This window comes from Falco cherrug, chromosome 4 (genome assembly GCF_023634085.1).
Source record: "Falco cherrug isolate bFalChe1 chromosome 4, bFalChe1.pri, whole genome shotgun sequence".
NCBI classification, from domain to species: Eukaryota; Metazoa; Chordata; class Aves; order Falconiformes; family Falconidae; genus Falco; species Falco cherrug.
The window spans coordinates 46,261,520-46,276,388 of NC_073700.1; the positions used below are offsets into that span (position 1 = coordinate 46,261,520).

Genomic DNA, 14,869 nt, shown 5'->3' on the forward strand with positions numbered 1-14,869 from the left:
GGCTCTTTGCAAAGTAGGGGTGAGGTGGGATGAGAACATCCTTGGAATTATTCTGGAAAGTACTCAGCAAGGGTGACACTTTGCAACTTCGGAGCAGATTAAATGTTGCAAAGAACCCTAGGGGAAGGAGGTGCCTTTCTCAGCTTAGCCACGAATTTACTGCCGAATTGCAACCTTTATGCTCTGTCAAAAAAGGGGTTTTTTAGAGGTAAGTTTTCGGGATGAATTTGGAAGTTGTTCAGACAAAACCTTGAAGAACGGGTGCTGTTGCTAACCCAAAGAGGGCACTGTGTGCATGTAAAACCCACAGCACAAATGCACGCTCTGTGCAACATCATTATCCGCAGCAAAAATCACCAATAACTTTGTTCAGTTAGAGCTTTTCTTCGTCACGTGAATGACCTGGGGGGCTTTTGTGGAAAAAAACCCACTTCACTCTTGTTTTCCAGTATAACCAGGCACAAAAATCTCTTGCATCTTTGAGTACGGTTTCTTTCTGGACACACGGATCTTGGGGTTGAGTCTGTGGGGTTTGTGCCTCAATGACACGGTGGTTGGATGTTCTCACAAGCTACGGGGTCCTGTGGGAAGAGATGGCGTGGTTAAAGCATGGGGACAGGGGTAGCATCCCAGTTCTGTTTCCTTTATTGCTACTTTGACTTCACCCTTTTACGGACCGGCAGAGATCTGAGATAAAACGGCGTGTAGCAGTGGTGCCTTCCAGCCTGGCCACGGTCTGGGCTGTTGTCACCTTTCTTTCTTACAGCGAGGGTCAGTGTTCTGGCTGCCCACATGGTCTGTGGCTTGGACCAGGGCCAAAGCCTTTGCTTCTAAGCCAGTTGGTGCAGCTGACCTGTGTCCGAGCTCCTGGTGGATATCGCCTTCTGGAACGGACTGGTTGCATCCACGTGCACACCAACGGGTCTAGATCTCTTTGGCACCCCATGTCACCCGCGGTCAGAAAACACACAGGGCTTTGACTTCAGCAATATTTTTTTCTTCTTCTGTTGAAATCTGCAAGGAAGAAGGAAACGTGGTGTCGTAGCCCTTAGTTACACTGTGACATCCAGTGTATGCCTGCTTTGGGAGGTGGTGTAAAGATGCACACGAAGGGGGGCAGCTTAATGCACGAATAATAAATAACATTTATTTTTAAAATAATAAATTTATTTTAAATAATTTTAAAATAATTTATATAATTTACATTATATAAATATAAGAAATATATTCTATAAATACAGTAATAAAAATGAATATAATAATAAAAATAAAATTTAAAAAGTATTTATTTTTAAAAAATAGAAAATAAATAGAAAATAAAAGCATGATGCTTGCCAGACAGCTCCAACACTGGCTACAGGCAGAGAAAGTCAAGTTTGGCGCTACCTTCCTCCACGCTGTCCATCTGGGAATGCACTTGTCTCGCTGGAGGAACCTGGCTGGCTGACTCAGCAGAGAACTGAAGATGAGCTAGCATGCGCGCTGTGGAGGATGAGTGGAACGTGGCTTGAGAAGGAGCCAAACACGATGCAGACACGTGGCACAGCCCTGCGGGCAAAGGGACAGGCTGCTGCTTTGCACCGGGGCTCCCCGAGGTTTTCGGTCCGATCCAGAGTTGGCAGCTGAGGGCTCTTACATTGCCAGTGCTCAGGATGTGCTGCAGAGCCCGATGCCTACAGGTGACAAGGAACACCGCTTCTCAGTGCCGAATGGGGCAGTGGGGTGAAGCTCCCATAAAGCTTTGAGCCCTTGGAGCACGGCAAGTGCGTGGGATTCCCCTTCTCCCAAACAAACAACCGTCCCGCACCCCGCACCCTGCCTCTCCCTTCCGCACCGAGCCCTTGGGGGCTCTTGGCTGCCCCTTGGAAATAGGGCAGCACCCACCATAGCATCCTCTGCTTCTGCTTGGGCTGGGAGCTGCTGCGGTTATCAGAAGCAGGCCCTTTGCCCTCTGTGCCTTCTGTGACTCGAGTGCTGCCTGCATCTTGAATTTCAGGTAGCTGAGCTCCAGCTGGCTCTGGTATTCCCTCTTCTTGTGCGCTGCCCCAGGGCCGGCTTCTGCTCCTGTGCTCTTGGCAGGCGGGGTGCATTCGAGATGGCGTTTAGTAGCTCGCTTGCTAGCTGGTAACCTGTTGAGATGTGGCAGCACAGCCCTGGGGGGCTCTGCATCCACGATCCCTGCCTGAGCCGTGGTCCCAGGCACTGCCTGCCCGAAGGGACGGACACCACGTCCCTGCCTCTGGCCGACCCTCCGTCCCAGCAGCATCACGGACATGGGTGGGCATCGGTCGGAGCAGAGCAAATAGATCTGCTGCTCCAAGAGCGTGATTGCTCTCATCTCTCTGCCCCCCGCAGTGGCCGTGACCGCTGCCTGGAAGCCAACAGTGAGGAGGTCCCAGCCTGTGCCAGGAGGTGCTGGTGAAGGGGCTCGTCTGCCGGTTGGGGCAGGTGGGTGAGTGCCAGCGAGGAGCGCGGGCCATGCCTGCCATCAGTGCTCTGCCGCAGGGCTGGGAGCCTGGCAGAGCGCTCTCGGAGGATGGAGAGCTGGGTGGCTGCCCGGGGGGGACAGCAGCCTCTGCATGTGCCCTGCTCTGGCTCTGGAGGACTTCAGGGACCCCCTTTCTGAGCAAACCAAACCTCCTGGAGGACACGATCGCTGCCTGAGACACAGCCCAGCGCTTCTCCTGTGGTAACGCTCTCCTCCGGGCAGCAGCGGGGCCGGAGCAGCCAAAGGTCTGAGCCATCAGCACGAGGTGCTGCTCCCCGGGGTGCCTGGCAGCCCGAGCCAGATGGGCACAGCCTGGTGACAACCTTGTGGCACACACAGCCTGGTGGCACAGCCTGGTGAAAGCCTGCTGACAGCCTGGTGGCACAGCCTGGTGGCACACACAGCCTGGTGGCACAGCCTGGTGACAGCCTGGTGGCACAACCTGGTGAAAGCCTGGTCACAGCCTGGTGACAAAACCTGGTGACAGCCTGATGGTACAGCCTAGTGGCACAGCCTGGTGACACACACAGCCTGGTGGCACAGCCTAGTGGCGGTCTGGTGGCACAGCCTGGTGATACAGCCTGGTGAAAGCCTGCTGACAGCCTGGTGGCACAGCCTGGTGACAGCCTGGTGGCAGCCTGCTGATACATACAGCCTGGTGATGCACACAGCCTAGTGGCAGCCTGGTGGCAGCCTGGTGACACACACAGCCTGGTGGCACAGCCTGGTGACACACACAGCCTGGTGGCACAGCCTGTCTCCTGGAGCACTCGGGCATCACTGGTCTGTGCCACACCAGCGTGTGCCCTGCTTCACCGCGCGCTGTGGCCAGGCTGCCCCTCGGTGGGGTGGCTCGTTCTAGCCCCGTGCAACACCAGCGGGCACACCTAGCCCTGGGGACCTCTGTGCTCAGTGCCCCCTCCCCTCTGTACTTTTATTTTCCTGCCTGATGACACTGCGGCGTGCCGGGGGGAGATGATTTCCTACCAGACAACTGAAGACCACCATCTGCAGTTCCACCTGAGCATTCCACGCTGGGGAGAGGAGGCCAGGAGGCTTCCCCTGCCCTGAGAACCAGGCTTGGCACCTCTTCTGGGGGTTGAGGTGGGACCTACCACTGCTTGGGGTAGAAACTTCCAGGCTGGGATTCGGCTGTTTGAGCAGTGACTTTCTTCTGAGCGGTTCAGGACTGCGACCGAGAGAAATCCAAATCGCAGAAGGAAAAAGGCTGTCCAGTGCGGATGCGATTTATTTGGTTTAGGTATTCGTACAACACCGGAGCTACAGTAAGAGGAAAGGAGGCAGCAGGTTTCAGAGGTAGGGGACAGCAGCAACAGTAGTGAAGCAGGAGCTGAAAGGATCCTCCTTGGAGCTGGGGCAACCCTCTAACCCTGGGGCTTGGGCAAAGGACAGCAGGCATCTGACGCCACAAACCCAAGGGGCAAGGAGAAGCTGCTCTTTGGTTGCCCCCACCTGATCGTGTTGCCTTCCCCAGCGGGCAGCACACATCCCAACAGCTACCGTCACCTCCCGCAGGGCTGTCCTGCTGCTCCTCTCTGCAGCTGTAGCCACAAGCAGCTTGACGAAGGGGGTAAAATCAGAGCAACAAAGTCTGGCGGCACGCACAGTGCAAAAGGCACACACGGTGCAAACGGCACACACGGTGCGAATGGCACGCACTGTGCAAACGGCACTCCGCGGCTGGCCTAGGGAGCAAACGCAGTCAAGATGCGACCTCTGCGCTGAGCCCCACGCCGCTGTTTGGCTTTGCCACAGAGAAGTCCTTGCCATGTCCGTGAGCATCAGTGGAAGACGTTTCCCAGGGAGAAAGGAAGAAAAAGCAAGTGGGCAGGGGGCCCTGAAGCATGAGCTTTGCAGGGCAGCAGCTGCGGGGAGGGGCGGGTCACGCTGACTTCATGACGCTGTTGACCCAGGGAAGGAAAGGAGCGATGTGCGTGTAGAAACCCGGCCAATTGTCATGCCTATAGGAGAAGATGCCGTAGGCTTTGTTGTTGCAGACGAGTGGATCCCCAGCATCGCCCTGTAAAATGGAGGAGGAGAATGGGTCAGTGCTGGTTTCTCTGGTGTCCCCAGGAAAAAGGTGTGTTTGCAAAGAGCAGGGAGGCTGCAAAAATCAGCCCGGCGGCTGCCCTGGGAGAAGTTTGGCCTCGCAGTGGATGGGGATGGCTCTGGCTCCAAAATGGGCAGTTTTGCCTGGGATAGCACAAGGTCCAGCACAACTACATCGGGAAAAATGCTGAAGCTGAAGGTACCGCTTCATTTCTGCCCTTCTGCTGGCTGCAGGGCACTGCAAAGTGCACCCAGACCAGCTACCAGATTTAGGGCAACCCCCTCTGGCCAAGCTGTTCAAGCAAGAGGGAGGGATGCTGGTGAGGAAGCGTGGACTGGGGGTGGGGTGGGGGGGAAGAGAGGAGAGTGAGGGGACAACAAGAAGCAATTTTAGTCCCTTTTCAGCAAAGTTTTTTAGCCCAGATCAGGTTTGTGCCCAGCACCTGTCTGCAACCTCCCCCACTGCCTTCTAATCCCAAAGTCGGAGACTGACCTTCTCAGGTGCCCCAGCAGATCCACTGCTGTGGCCACAAATCAAGTTTTCAGCAAGCCCAGGGTAGCGGTTGAGGCAGTCCCTTTGTTTGATGATGGTGACAGTGGCTTCGCGTAACGTGGCAGCGGGTGTTTTGTAGCCCCAGCCGGCTATGCTGCACGCAGTCCCACCGCGGACTCTGGATTTTTCAAAGGGAATGGTCCTGACGTAGCTGTTGCTGGTGGCATTACCTTTCAGCTGGGCAAGGGGACAGAAAACACAAAAAGTGATGCTTGGTCTGTAAATGCTCCGTGACGAAGGGTGTTCCCTCCCGCTCCAGGGCTGCAGCCCAGCAGGACCACGCAGATGCTCTGGTTACCTTCAGGAGGAGGATGTCATTTCCTTTCTTCGGGCTCATGAAGTCGGGGTGACAGTGATACTCTTGGACTTCAAATGTTTGCCAGCTTTCTTCTCGCTTCTGGATGGTGTGGGCTCCAAGGATGACAGTCAGGGGTTTGTGTCTGGTAAAATGAAGCACAGCGAGTGTCATCAGCTTTCTCCTATCTTCTCTGGGGCACATCTCCCGGAGGCACGGCTGGGATTTAAAGAGGAACGGTGGGAGCAAGGAGCTCCACCGGTGAATCTACCCAGTAGAGCAAATTCCCATCTGGCAGACCAGAGTGCTGCAAGGGTTACGTTACCTCTGGATCCCAAGCCCAGCAGATTCAGGCTGCTGCTGCTGCTGCTGCTGCTGCTGTGTACCATGGTATGTGGACTGGTCTGGGCTTCACAGACACATGGAGATCCATGGCACCAGGGAGGGGGTCCTACAACAAGACCCTGCTCCAGGCCAATGTACCTTTACTGGCCTCTGCATCATCTGCAGAAGGGGCTGCCTTAGGGAAACTGGGAGGGACCCTGGCTGTGGGTGGGAGTCCCTCTCCATCTAGCAGGTGGGACCTGGGCATCCAGGCTCCTGGGTGCTGCTGACCCTCCTTTCTGCTGCTCCGGTGTGGGGCTGGCCCTTAGCCGGGGTTACCGGCACCAGGGCAGAGCCACCAGCCCCAAGGAGTGGAGTAGCTACACCCAGTTGTATGTATCTAAAACGCCCTCTTGCCTGTCCATGCCCCAGTTTCTCCAGCTGCAGGGGTGGAAGAGACCTGGGCAAGAAGAGATCATCAATTCTGATAACAGTCTTAGAGGTCTTTAGTGGTGGCAGAAAGGGCAAAAACTGACACCAACGGTCCCTGCTATGCCAGCAGGTCAGTGACAGCAAGGGAAGAAGCCGGTCTGATTTCTTGCTGTTGACATCCAGGAAGAATAAAATGAGGCATGGAGGGGGAATAAAAAAATAAAGAGAAGTATCTGAACATGGGCTGGGGAGGAGATGGGGAAGGATGGCTCACGGGAGCCATCAGACGCAGCCTGGCTCCTCCAGTGCTGTCCCCACAGCCCTGCCCTGTCCCAGCCTGCGCTCCCTGCTAGGGAAAGACTTTGGCCACAGCCATGAAGGAGTTGACTCAAACCTGTCAGTCCTCCCATTTAGAAGATGTCACCTGGATCCTCCCATCTAGGAGATGTTACCGGGATCCTCCCATCTAGGAGATGTCACCTGGATCCTCATCCCATCTAGGAGACGTTACCCGGATCCTCACATCTAGGAGATGTTGCCCAGATCCTCCTCCCATCTAGGAGATGTCACATGGATCCTCCCATCTAGGAGATGTTACCCGGATCCTCCCATCTAGGAGATGTCACCTCGATCACAGCAGTGTGACAATCTTGTTGCGCCAGGTGCTGTACAAACATAGCGAAAACTTACTCGAAGCACTGAGCCGCTGTCATCACCCAGTTTGGGGCCACTAGGAAGCCTCCACAGAAACGGTTGTTGGTTCCTTGCAGATAGGCCATGTAGGGGGTGGAGTGAGCCTTGGCTTCACCTCCTCCCTCCATCCGATTCCAGGAATTACCTGCAATGGATGGGATTGAGGATGAGGGGATCAGAGGACACGGGGCACAGGACGTGCTGGCTGGGATTTCTTCCTTCCCCAGCCCTATCTGCGCCTCCCGGCAGCTCGACTTACTGGTTTTAGCTGGGGGACACGCCATCAGCAGGAGGGAGAGCAGGAGTTTCTGCTGGTGCTTCATCATCGTGTTCTCTGCCTCAGTGGATCCCTTAGAGATGAGGCTGCAGCTGGGGTCTCTTCCTGCTCCCAGCAAGGTTTTATAGCCCGAGACTGAACTCCAGGAAACCGCAGCAGCCAGACTCATCTGATTATCTATTTGCAAATTGCACGCCTCAGCGATCTGAGAGGGGAATTCAGTCAGCCTGAGCCTCCAGCATCAACCCACCTTCAGTTTGGGCCTGATCTGGGGTATCTGATGTCATTCGAGACCCAGAGGCAATTTTAACCCCTCGCCTTCCAGCCGGGAGCTGCAGGGAGCGAAGTGACCCACCTTCACCGCTTTGCCCTCGGAGCTCGGATTTGTTGTACACTTGCAGGCTCTCTCGCTTTTTATCCCCAGCCCTGCAAGACCCCCCTTTCTCACTCAATATACAAGTTCCCAAGACCATGTGGTGGCAGCTGAGGACCTTCCTCTCCTCCTCAGGAGGGGTGGTGCTGGCTAATAGAGCAAAATCGGTGTGATTTATCACGTCACACCGGTCACGGCTGTGAGAGGGCAAGAAGGCGGCAGGGCACTAAGCCTGCAGCCACAGGGTCTCTGTTCTGCACCAGCTGCTGCCTCGGGGCTCTGCTTTGTACAGCAAACTGTATTTTAAATGTTTCTTTCCAGATGTCATCGCTCGCTGGTAAATTGTGGAGTTCGCTGTTCCCTCGCCAGCCGGTGTGAGGGGGGACAGGAGGATGCTCCCCTGGCCCTGGACTGGGGGCTCGTGTTCCCTCTGGTGTGTTGAGGGTGGATGGACACGGGGATGCAAGCGTGGGTCTCTGCCCCTCCACTGGCGAGAGCTAACCCGATGAGACGTCTCCCTGCAGCTGGTCTTGTTCCTCCGGGACGGGTCCCATCCCAGCGTGTCCCAGCCAGCCGCCCCCCTGGCCAGCAGGGATTTTTCTGCAGCGGACGGCTGGCGGGGATCTGTCTTCCTTGGACCAAGCCCTGTGGCAGCTGCACCTCCTTCTCCTCCAGCCCACGGTGAGAGGGACTGCGCTGGAGGAAAGGCTGGTGGCAAACCAGTGAACCCGCTCCCCCCACCCCCAGGATGTCCCCTTGGCCCCCCCAGTGGCACCAGTGCACAGGCTCCAGCAAAAGGTGGGAGACGGGCAGGTCCGCGTGCTCGGCCCAGCAGCAGTTCCTTCCTTTGGCTGCGATGAAATGGGGTCGACGCGTCCTCGCTGCCCCCACCGACTGCCTGCCCGTAAACCTGCTTTCCTGCCTGCCCCCAGTTTCGCTGGGCAAACCCCATGATGAAGTGAGAAGCCGCCATTCTCGTGCAAAGCCTGCAGCAGCTGGAGCTTCAAGGAAAACCCTGACGTGACAAAGATTTGTGCGACGCCGATAAGCAGCTGCAGCCTTCCCGCTTGCAGATCTCCTCGCTGATAGCAGCTGTGAGCAGAAGCCCAAACCATGGAGCCTTCTCAGTTTCCCCAGGGTGGCATGGGGGGTGTAGGCAAAAGTGGCAGAGTTTCCTATTCCTTCTTCATCCCGAGGAAGAACACGGAGTGAGGGCAGACACCCAGGGCCAGACTGGAGGCTGCCTCCTCCCTCTGATGGTGGTGGGAGCCTTGGTAAGACCATGAGAACATGGAGAACATCCCTTTCCCTTAAATTGCACATGGTTTCTGAATGTTTAAAATTCCCCCCTGGGTTTCCCCCATTACAAAGCTTTCTGGTTTCTTGAACTTGCACAGTTGTCTGCCAGCCTGCCCCAGGGAGTTCTGCAGCTCGGTTATTTACTGATGCACCATCTCTTCCCCTTGTCATTGCCTCCAGGAAGGTGCCTAGTGGCTCTCCTGTCTGTATACCATCAGAAACGAGCTGGAACAAGGGAGACCAGGGCTCAGAGTGTTAGGCAAGTTGCTTTACACCCAGTGTAGGTTGTGGAAGGAGGGGCTGGTGCAATTTACTCAGAGTCTAGTGCAGGGGCTGTCTGAAAATGGTGCTAGAGCATCCTTCGTGGGGAGGAGAAGCTCACCTCTGAGCATCACCCGGCTGCGGGAAGCATCACAAGCTCTTTTGGTTTTGTGCTACTGCCAGAACAGTGTGCTGGTGATGCACCGCTGGGGCTGGGCTTGCCTTCCGGAGAGGGACAGAGACGTGCCACCAAGCTCCAAGGCAGAGAGCCCCCAGCTACAGCTCTCCCTTGCCTTCTCCAGGGGAAGAGTTGGGCTCTCCCGCGACGGCTGGCATGGGAGGAAAGGAGGAGGTGGCATGGGGCCAGGCGCTTTTGGGGCCCCAGGTCCCTTGTCAAGCCTTTCAGTACAGCCCTTTCAGAGACTGCACCAATGTCTCTACCCAGGACACCACGTGGCTGTTCGGGAGATGGAGGATTGTAGCTGCTGGGGGATGGCAGAGGCAAAGACACAGAGCACCGGTGTGGAACAGCTTTGAGTATGTCTCCTCTCTGGGATCCCAAAGCCCTGCCCCTGGCATCTCAGCTGCCACCCAACCTGTGCCCAAGGCGGGACAGAAACAGCACGGTCCACCAAAAGTCCAGCTCACTTCACCTGCTGGAGACTCTTACAGCTGGAAAGATTAGCCTTGGTTCCCCCCATGACCCAGCCTGTTGTCTTGGCTGCCAGATGTCCTAGGGTGCAACATCACCCAGGCACGAGGTCCCTGCAGAGGGGACAGTCACTGCTTTACAGGGGATGGCAGCTTTTGACCCTGGTACCTGCTGACACACGCATCCCAGCTGACAGCTGTTCCCAGGCGGATGGTGACATCGCTGAATGCCGTGTGTGAGCATCACTTTTCCCAGCCCGTTTCTAGCTGGGCTGTTTCCCTCCCTGCCGCACACTCACCCCCCCTGACCCCCCCAAGGGTGACTGTAGCTCTCGTCTTTCAAGTCTGCCAGCAACGCAGTGGCCGCAGAGCTACGACCGTGTCCCAACAGGCTGGGCACCCACTTCCACCAGCCCGACCCTCCCTCCCTTCTCCCCGGGGGCAAGGCAGGAGGAACGAGACAAGCTGGGAAATGCAGCTCTGGGTTTACTGTGGGTGGGGGAACGTGCAGCAAGGTTCAAGCAGGGACAGGGCTGTTTCTGAAGGCAGCAGGGTCTGTTGTAGCACAGGCTCTTTCTGGGGCCGGCTGGGATGATCTCTGCTTCTGCCAGAGAGGTTGGACATGGCCCTGACCTGCTGCCTGCAGCAGGCAGGGAATGGGACAGCCGGCAGCCTTGGAACGGAAAGAACGGGACCCCTGTGCCCCCGATCGGGACCCTCGGGTTCCCAAGGAGAGAGAAGGGGGTCAGGCCTTCAGTAGGGGCAGGAAGGAAACCAGCGCAGTCTCCAGTGCTGGAGCGAGTGCTGCTGCTGCTACTTCTTCAGGGTTCTTCTGATCCAGGGCAGGTAGCTGGAGATGTGGGTGTAGACCCCGGGCGGGCTGTTGTACCCGAAGGAAACGATGCCTTGTGCCACGTTCTTGCACACCAGGGGCCCCCCAGAATCTCCCTGAGGACAGGGGAGAGGTTGGGTTTAGAGACCTCTTCCCTGCGGGAACAGGTTTCACCTTGGTCCCCCCCTGCCCAGGCACTGCTAGCAGGGCTGTGGTTCTGCCCCTGCCCCACGGCTCTGCCCCTGCCCCCCGCCCAGCTGGAGGAGCCATCCAGAGCAGGTGAGCTGGGGCTCTGCCCCCAGGACTGTGCATGGACCGTGGTGTCAGGGCATCCAGAAGAGCTAGTCCACATGGGAGCTACAAATCGAACACTTGTCACCTCTCCTGGGGACCAGCCGAGCCTGTGCCAGCAGCAGCCCCTGCCACCAGAGACCCCCAGGCTGCCAGCAGCCCCTACCTGGCTGGAATCGCTGAGCTGGTGGAAGCTGCCGGCACAGACCATGCCTCTGTTGAGATGTGGATAGAAGCGGATGCATTTCCTGCGGCTGTAGATGGAGACTTTGGTTTCAAAGAGCTTGTTGGTCACCCGGTCATCATCGATCAGCCCCCAGCCAGCTATGCTGCACTTGGTGCCCGTGGGGAGGTCGCTGCTGGTCTTGGGCAGTGGAATGGTCTTGACGTAGTCATTGAGAGTGGCCTTCGCTGTCAGCTGGGAGAAGGCAAGGGGTTTGGAGAAGGCTGGGAGTGGAGTAGCCAAAGGACACCGTGCGCAGAGGTAGGGGAGGTCTAGCAGGACATAACAGCACCGCAAGCTCTGGTGAGCTGATGTGAATGGGGCATGTGGCTCCAAGCTCTGCTCACGGTTCCCTCCCGAGTGCTTCCCGTTCCTGCCTGCCTCCGGCACTCCTGGGCAGAACCAGCTGACAGTTCGCAGAAGGAGCCAACAGCAAAAAGCCACCGTGCCCAGGACTTGCTAGACCCACAGCCCCACGCTACCCTCTGCCCCCCCACCCGCAGCTGCAGGACTGCCTTGCCTTGAGCAGCATGATGTCGTTAGACACGGTCTTAGGGTCATATTCTGGGTGCCGGTGGTATCTGAGAACTCCCCGGGTCTGCTGGGTCCTTTCGGGTTCGTGGATGTTGTGAGCCCCCAGGATGACCGTGGCGTTTCTGGCCATGGCAAGAGAGGGGAGAAGAGGGAAAAACAGGTTGGGTCTGACCCATGTCCCTCCCCAGCTGCTCAGCACAGGAGGAAGAACCTACTCCAAAACCGCTCCAGGGATGGACCTCGCAGGTTAGGGGAGGAAGAAGGGGATAAAGCCCCTGGGTGAGGTACTCACCCCTTGCAGTGCGCGGCCGTCATCACCCAGTCGGGGGCCACCAGGAAGCCTCCGCAGGCTGACATCCCTAGCTTCAGGTATGCCATGTAAGGGTGGGAGTGGGGCTGAGCCTCGTGGCCCCCCACGATCTCACCCCGTAGAGCACCTAAAAGACACCCCACCGCAAGATGAGCCGCTGGCTGCTGAGGTCAGAGCCCACACCAGCCGCCTTGCTCACGGCATCCTCCCAGCTTACTGGTGTTGGCCCACGGGCAGGAAAGCAGGAGCAGCAGGGCCAGCAGTGCCAGCAGTGCCAGGGGTTGGGGCTGGAGCTGGCACATCTCTTCCCACAGCTGGACACTCCTTCCAAGACGTGTGGGAGTCTGTCTCCTAGTGCCCAAGGGCTGGTTTTATACCCTGGGACCAGCTGTACCCAGCAGCCAGGAAACCATGTGTGATGGCCTGATTGTGCTAATCTGGGCCAGTGCAGCATCCCTGCAAATCTATCTGCATCTCTGCTGCCCAGGCCTGCTCACACGCCCCACGTGCCCTGAGGCTGTGATTGAGGAATGATAGAGGGGGACAGAAGGGCCAGGGCAGAGGGACTGTGACGTGCCATGGTCCCAAAGCCTCAGGGCTGCTGCCCAGGAGAGGTGTCCTAGGGGATTTTTGAGATGTGATTCAGCATTTCTCTGGCAGTTTAGCTGCAGGAAAAATCACGTTCGCTGCTTCAAAGTGTGGTGTCTTCAAGGTCCAGCAATCAGGCTGCCTCATGCCGTACTTTCAGGAGCTCGTGCCGCTTGCTCCTGGGGGCGGTCGGGTCACTTCACACTTTCTTGGCAAGCACGATGACTGCAGATGCTCCTTTCCCTCGAGGGTTTGCCCTCTGCAGCTGGTCTGGCCACTGATACATCTGTTCAAATGACACCAGGGGAAGTCTTCTGGCTTCCCTGAGCCTACCCATCACCGAGCCTACCCATCACCGAGCCTACCCATCACTGAGGGTACCCATCACCGAGCCTACCCATCACCGAGCCTACCCATCACTGAGCCTACCCATCACCGAGCCTACCCATCACTGAACGTACCCATCACCGAGCCTACCCTGCTCTGGATTCTCTGCTCTCTCTCCCTTCCCTGACCTGAAACTGCCTGCAAACCACCCCGCAATTGCTGTCTTCACCTTGCCCCTAGCAAAGTGGGATTTGCTTAAATACTAAACTGAGCACCCATCCTGCTGCATTTGTCCCTTCCTGGCCTTGTGGTGACCCTGTTTCAAAGAGATGACCAAATCTTTGTGGCAAGGGCATGCACCTGGGGCTTAGGACCCTATTCCTGGCTCTCACGCTGCCTTAGCTGGTGGCTGTCCCCACTTCCCTTCCAGCTTTGGGTCTCCGATTGCCTCGGTAGGTCCTGCACCGGCAGCCGAGACCGTCCTTGGTGTGAAAAGCCACCCGACTCTCAGGCTGCAAGCTCAGAGGGAGCTGTGCCGTACAGCCCTGTGTTGTTCAAAGTTGTTTTTCCTGCTTGCACTTCCCAGCCCTTACCCACCTTCCTTTTCCCCACTGCCAGGCTGTCCCAGTTTGCTCCCTGGGGCTTGTCTGGGCAGTTGGACGCCCACAGCAAAGCATCCATCTGTCAGGGTTAATGCTGTGCCAAGTGGCTCTGCTCTGCTCAGAAGGGCTTGCACGCTGCAGACGGGAAGGACATCTTTTCCACACTCACGGGCTTTCAACAGCTTTTAACTCTGCTCCAGCGCAAGAGCACCCCAGGGGCTGGGGACAGCAGAGAGGGGACACAGGTGAGGTGGCAGGGTGCCATGCCGGAGCCATGAGCCTCTCTGCTGCCCGAAGGACAAAAGCTGCCACGCCAGCACAGCCGGGTTCTGCGCTCCTCCTGCACCCAGCCTCATCCTTCCTTCTGTGAGCGTTGGTCAGGATGAAACCTTCCCTCAGATGCTTTCCAGAAGTTTCCTCTGAGCCTCAAGTCCAGCCCTTTCCCTTGCTTTGCCACATCAGCACCAAAGTCTGGCCGAGGGGCAAACCAGCAGCACTGCCTGGCCACAGTCACTGCTCATCCCCAGAGGTTGTGCTTGTGTGACAAGAGGGACAGAGCCCAAAAGCCTGGAAGTGCCACCGGCTTGTGCGAGCAGCAGGTCCCTGGCCAGCATGCCAGTTGCTAAAGCTGGGGCAGTCAGCAGAGCTCTCCTCTCCTCTCCTGCCCCATGAAGCTGTGGGCAAAGCAGCTACCCCAAACCATCTTCCTTTACTGTGAACAATTTGCTGGTGAAAGGATGGGGAGAGGTGGGGAGGGAAGGGTTGATGCCGCCTTTTAAGCCCTGCAGTACTTTGAGTCTGGTTCCCCTGGGCAGGAATCCTCCCAGAAGCTCCGGCTGAGGTCACTGCAGCTTCTCTGCAGGCATTTTGTTTAAATAAGCTAACTGGGGCTTGTAACTGTGGCCAGGATGGTGAGAAAAAACCGCAGACAAAAGCAATAGAGCAATTAGTACTCTGAGGCTTCAACGCTGTTCCCTTCCTCACCCGCTCCCCTCAAATCCCCGAATCCTTGGTCCTGCTTTGGGAGATTTTTCGAACCAAAGACCCTGTCTGCGTGCCCGTTCCCTGGGACACTTTTCTGCCAAAACTCTTTGGGGGCCTGCACAGCACTTGAAGAAAATGAAGCTTGCTTTAATCTGAAATCGCCGCCTCTGGAGCAGTCTTTGCTTCCCAGCCCTGGTGCAGCTCTGTGGGAAGTTTACACTCAGTGTAAAAAGGGGATCAGGAGGAAAACCTGTCCTAAACCACCCTTTGGTACCAGTGATGGTCCTGCTTGGTGGCAGATGTGCTCTGCTGCCGCTGCCTCTGCCCGCAGTGTGCCCGGCAAGCTGGTCCTGGGTTGATTTTGCCATCTCGGGGAAGTCACCCACTGGCACCCTGCTCACAGGTCAGGGTGGCACCTTCCTCCCCTGTTTGCTGGGGGCAGCTCTCGTTGTTTCCAGCCAG

At 57.0% G+C, this 14,869-nt stretch overlaps 2 protein-coding genes across 2 annotated transcripts; both read right to left on the reverse strand.

Annotated features, from left to right (window-relative positions):
- Nucleotides 1-3,719: 3,719 nt before the first annotated feature.
- On the reverse strand, nt 3,720-8,219 carry LOC102052058 (granzyme E-like). Its single transcript, XM_005444238.4, has 5 exons — nt 7,115-8,219; nt 6,853-7,000; nt 5,410-5,551; nt 5,052-5,288; nt 3,720-4,529 (listed from the first exon to the last, which is right to left on the reverse strand). Exons 1-5 carry the CDS (start codon nt 7,299-7,301, stop codon nt 4,392-4,394), a joined length of 852 nt encoding a protein of 283 aa, XP_005444295.3. The 5' UTR covers nt 7,302-8,219; the 3' UTR covers nt 3,720-4,391.
- A 1,966-nt stretch (nt 8,220-10,185) lies between these two features.
- LOC102052223 (mast cell protease 1A-like) lies at nt 10,186-12,237 on the reverse strand. The gene is made up of 5 exons (XM_005444239.4): nt 12,124-12,237; nt 11,889-12,033; nt 11,583-11,718; nt 11,006-11,257; nt 10,186-10,664 (listed from the first exon to the last, which is right to left on the reverse strand). The coding sequence occupies exons 1-5, from the start codon at nt 12,206-12,208 to the stop codon at nt 10,530-10,532; spliced, it is 753 nt and encodes a 250-aa protein (XP_005444296.3). The 5' UTR covers nt 12,209-12,237; the 3' UTR covers nt 10,186-10,529.
- Nucleotides 12,238-14,869: the final 2,632 nt, after the last annotated feature.

Excerpts from the sequence above, each read along its gene's own strand:
- LOC102052058 (XM_005444238.4), bottom strand. The coding sequence starts at position 7,301 with ATGAGTCTGGCTGCTGCGGTTTCCTGGAGTTCAGTCTCGGGCTATAAA. Across the intron at positions 5,552-6,852 it reads ACAGCGGCTCAGTGCTTCGA|ACACAAACCCCTGACTGTCA; the intron begins GTAAGTTTTCGC and ends TCATTTTACCAG. Across the intron at positions 4,530-5,051 it reads CTGCTGGGGCACCTGAGAAG|GGCGATGCTGGGGATCCACT; the intron begins GTCAGTCTCCGA and ends TCCATTTTACAG.
- LOC102052223 (XM_005444239.4), bottom strand. The coding sequence starts at position 12,208 with ATGTGCCAGCTCCAGCCCCAACCCCTGGCACTGCTGGCACTGCTGGCC. Across the intron at positions 11,719-11,888 it reads ACGGCCGCGCACTGCAAGGG|AAACGCCACGGTCATCCTGG; the intron begins GTGAGTACCTCA and ends TGCCATGGCCAG. Across the intron at positions 11,258-11,582 it reads ACGACATCATGCTGCTCAAG|CTGACAGCGAAGGCCACTCT; the intron begins GCAAGGCAGTCC and ends GCCTTCTCCCAG.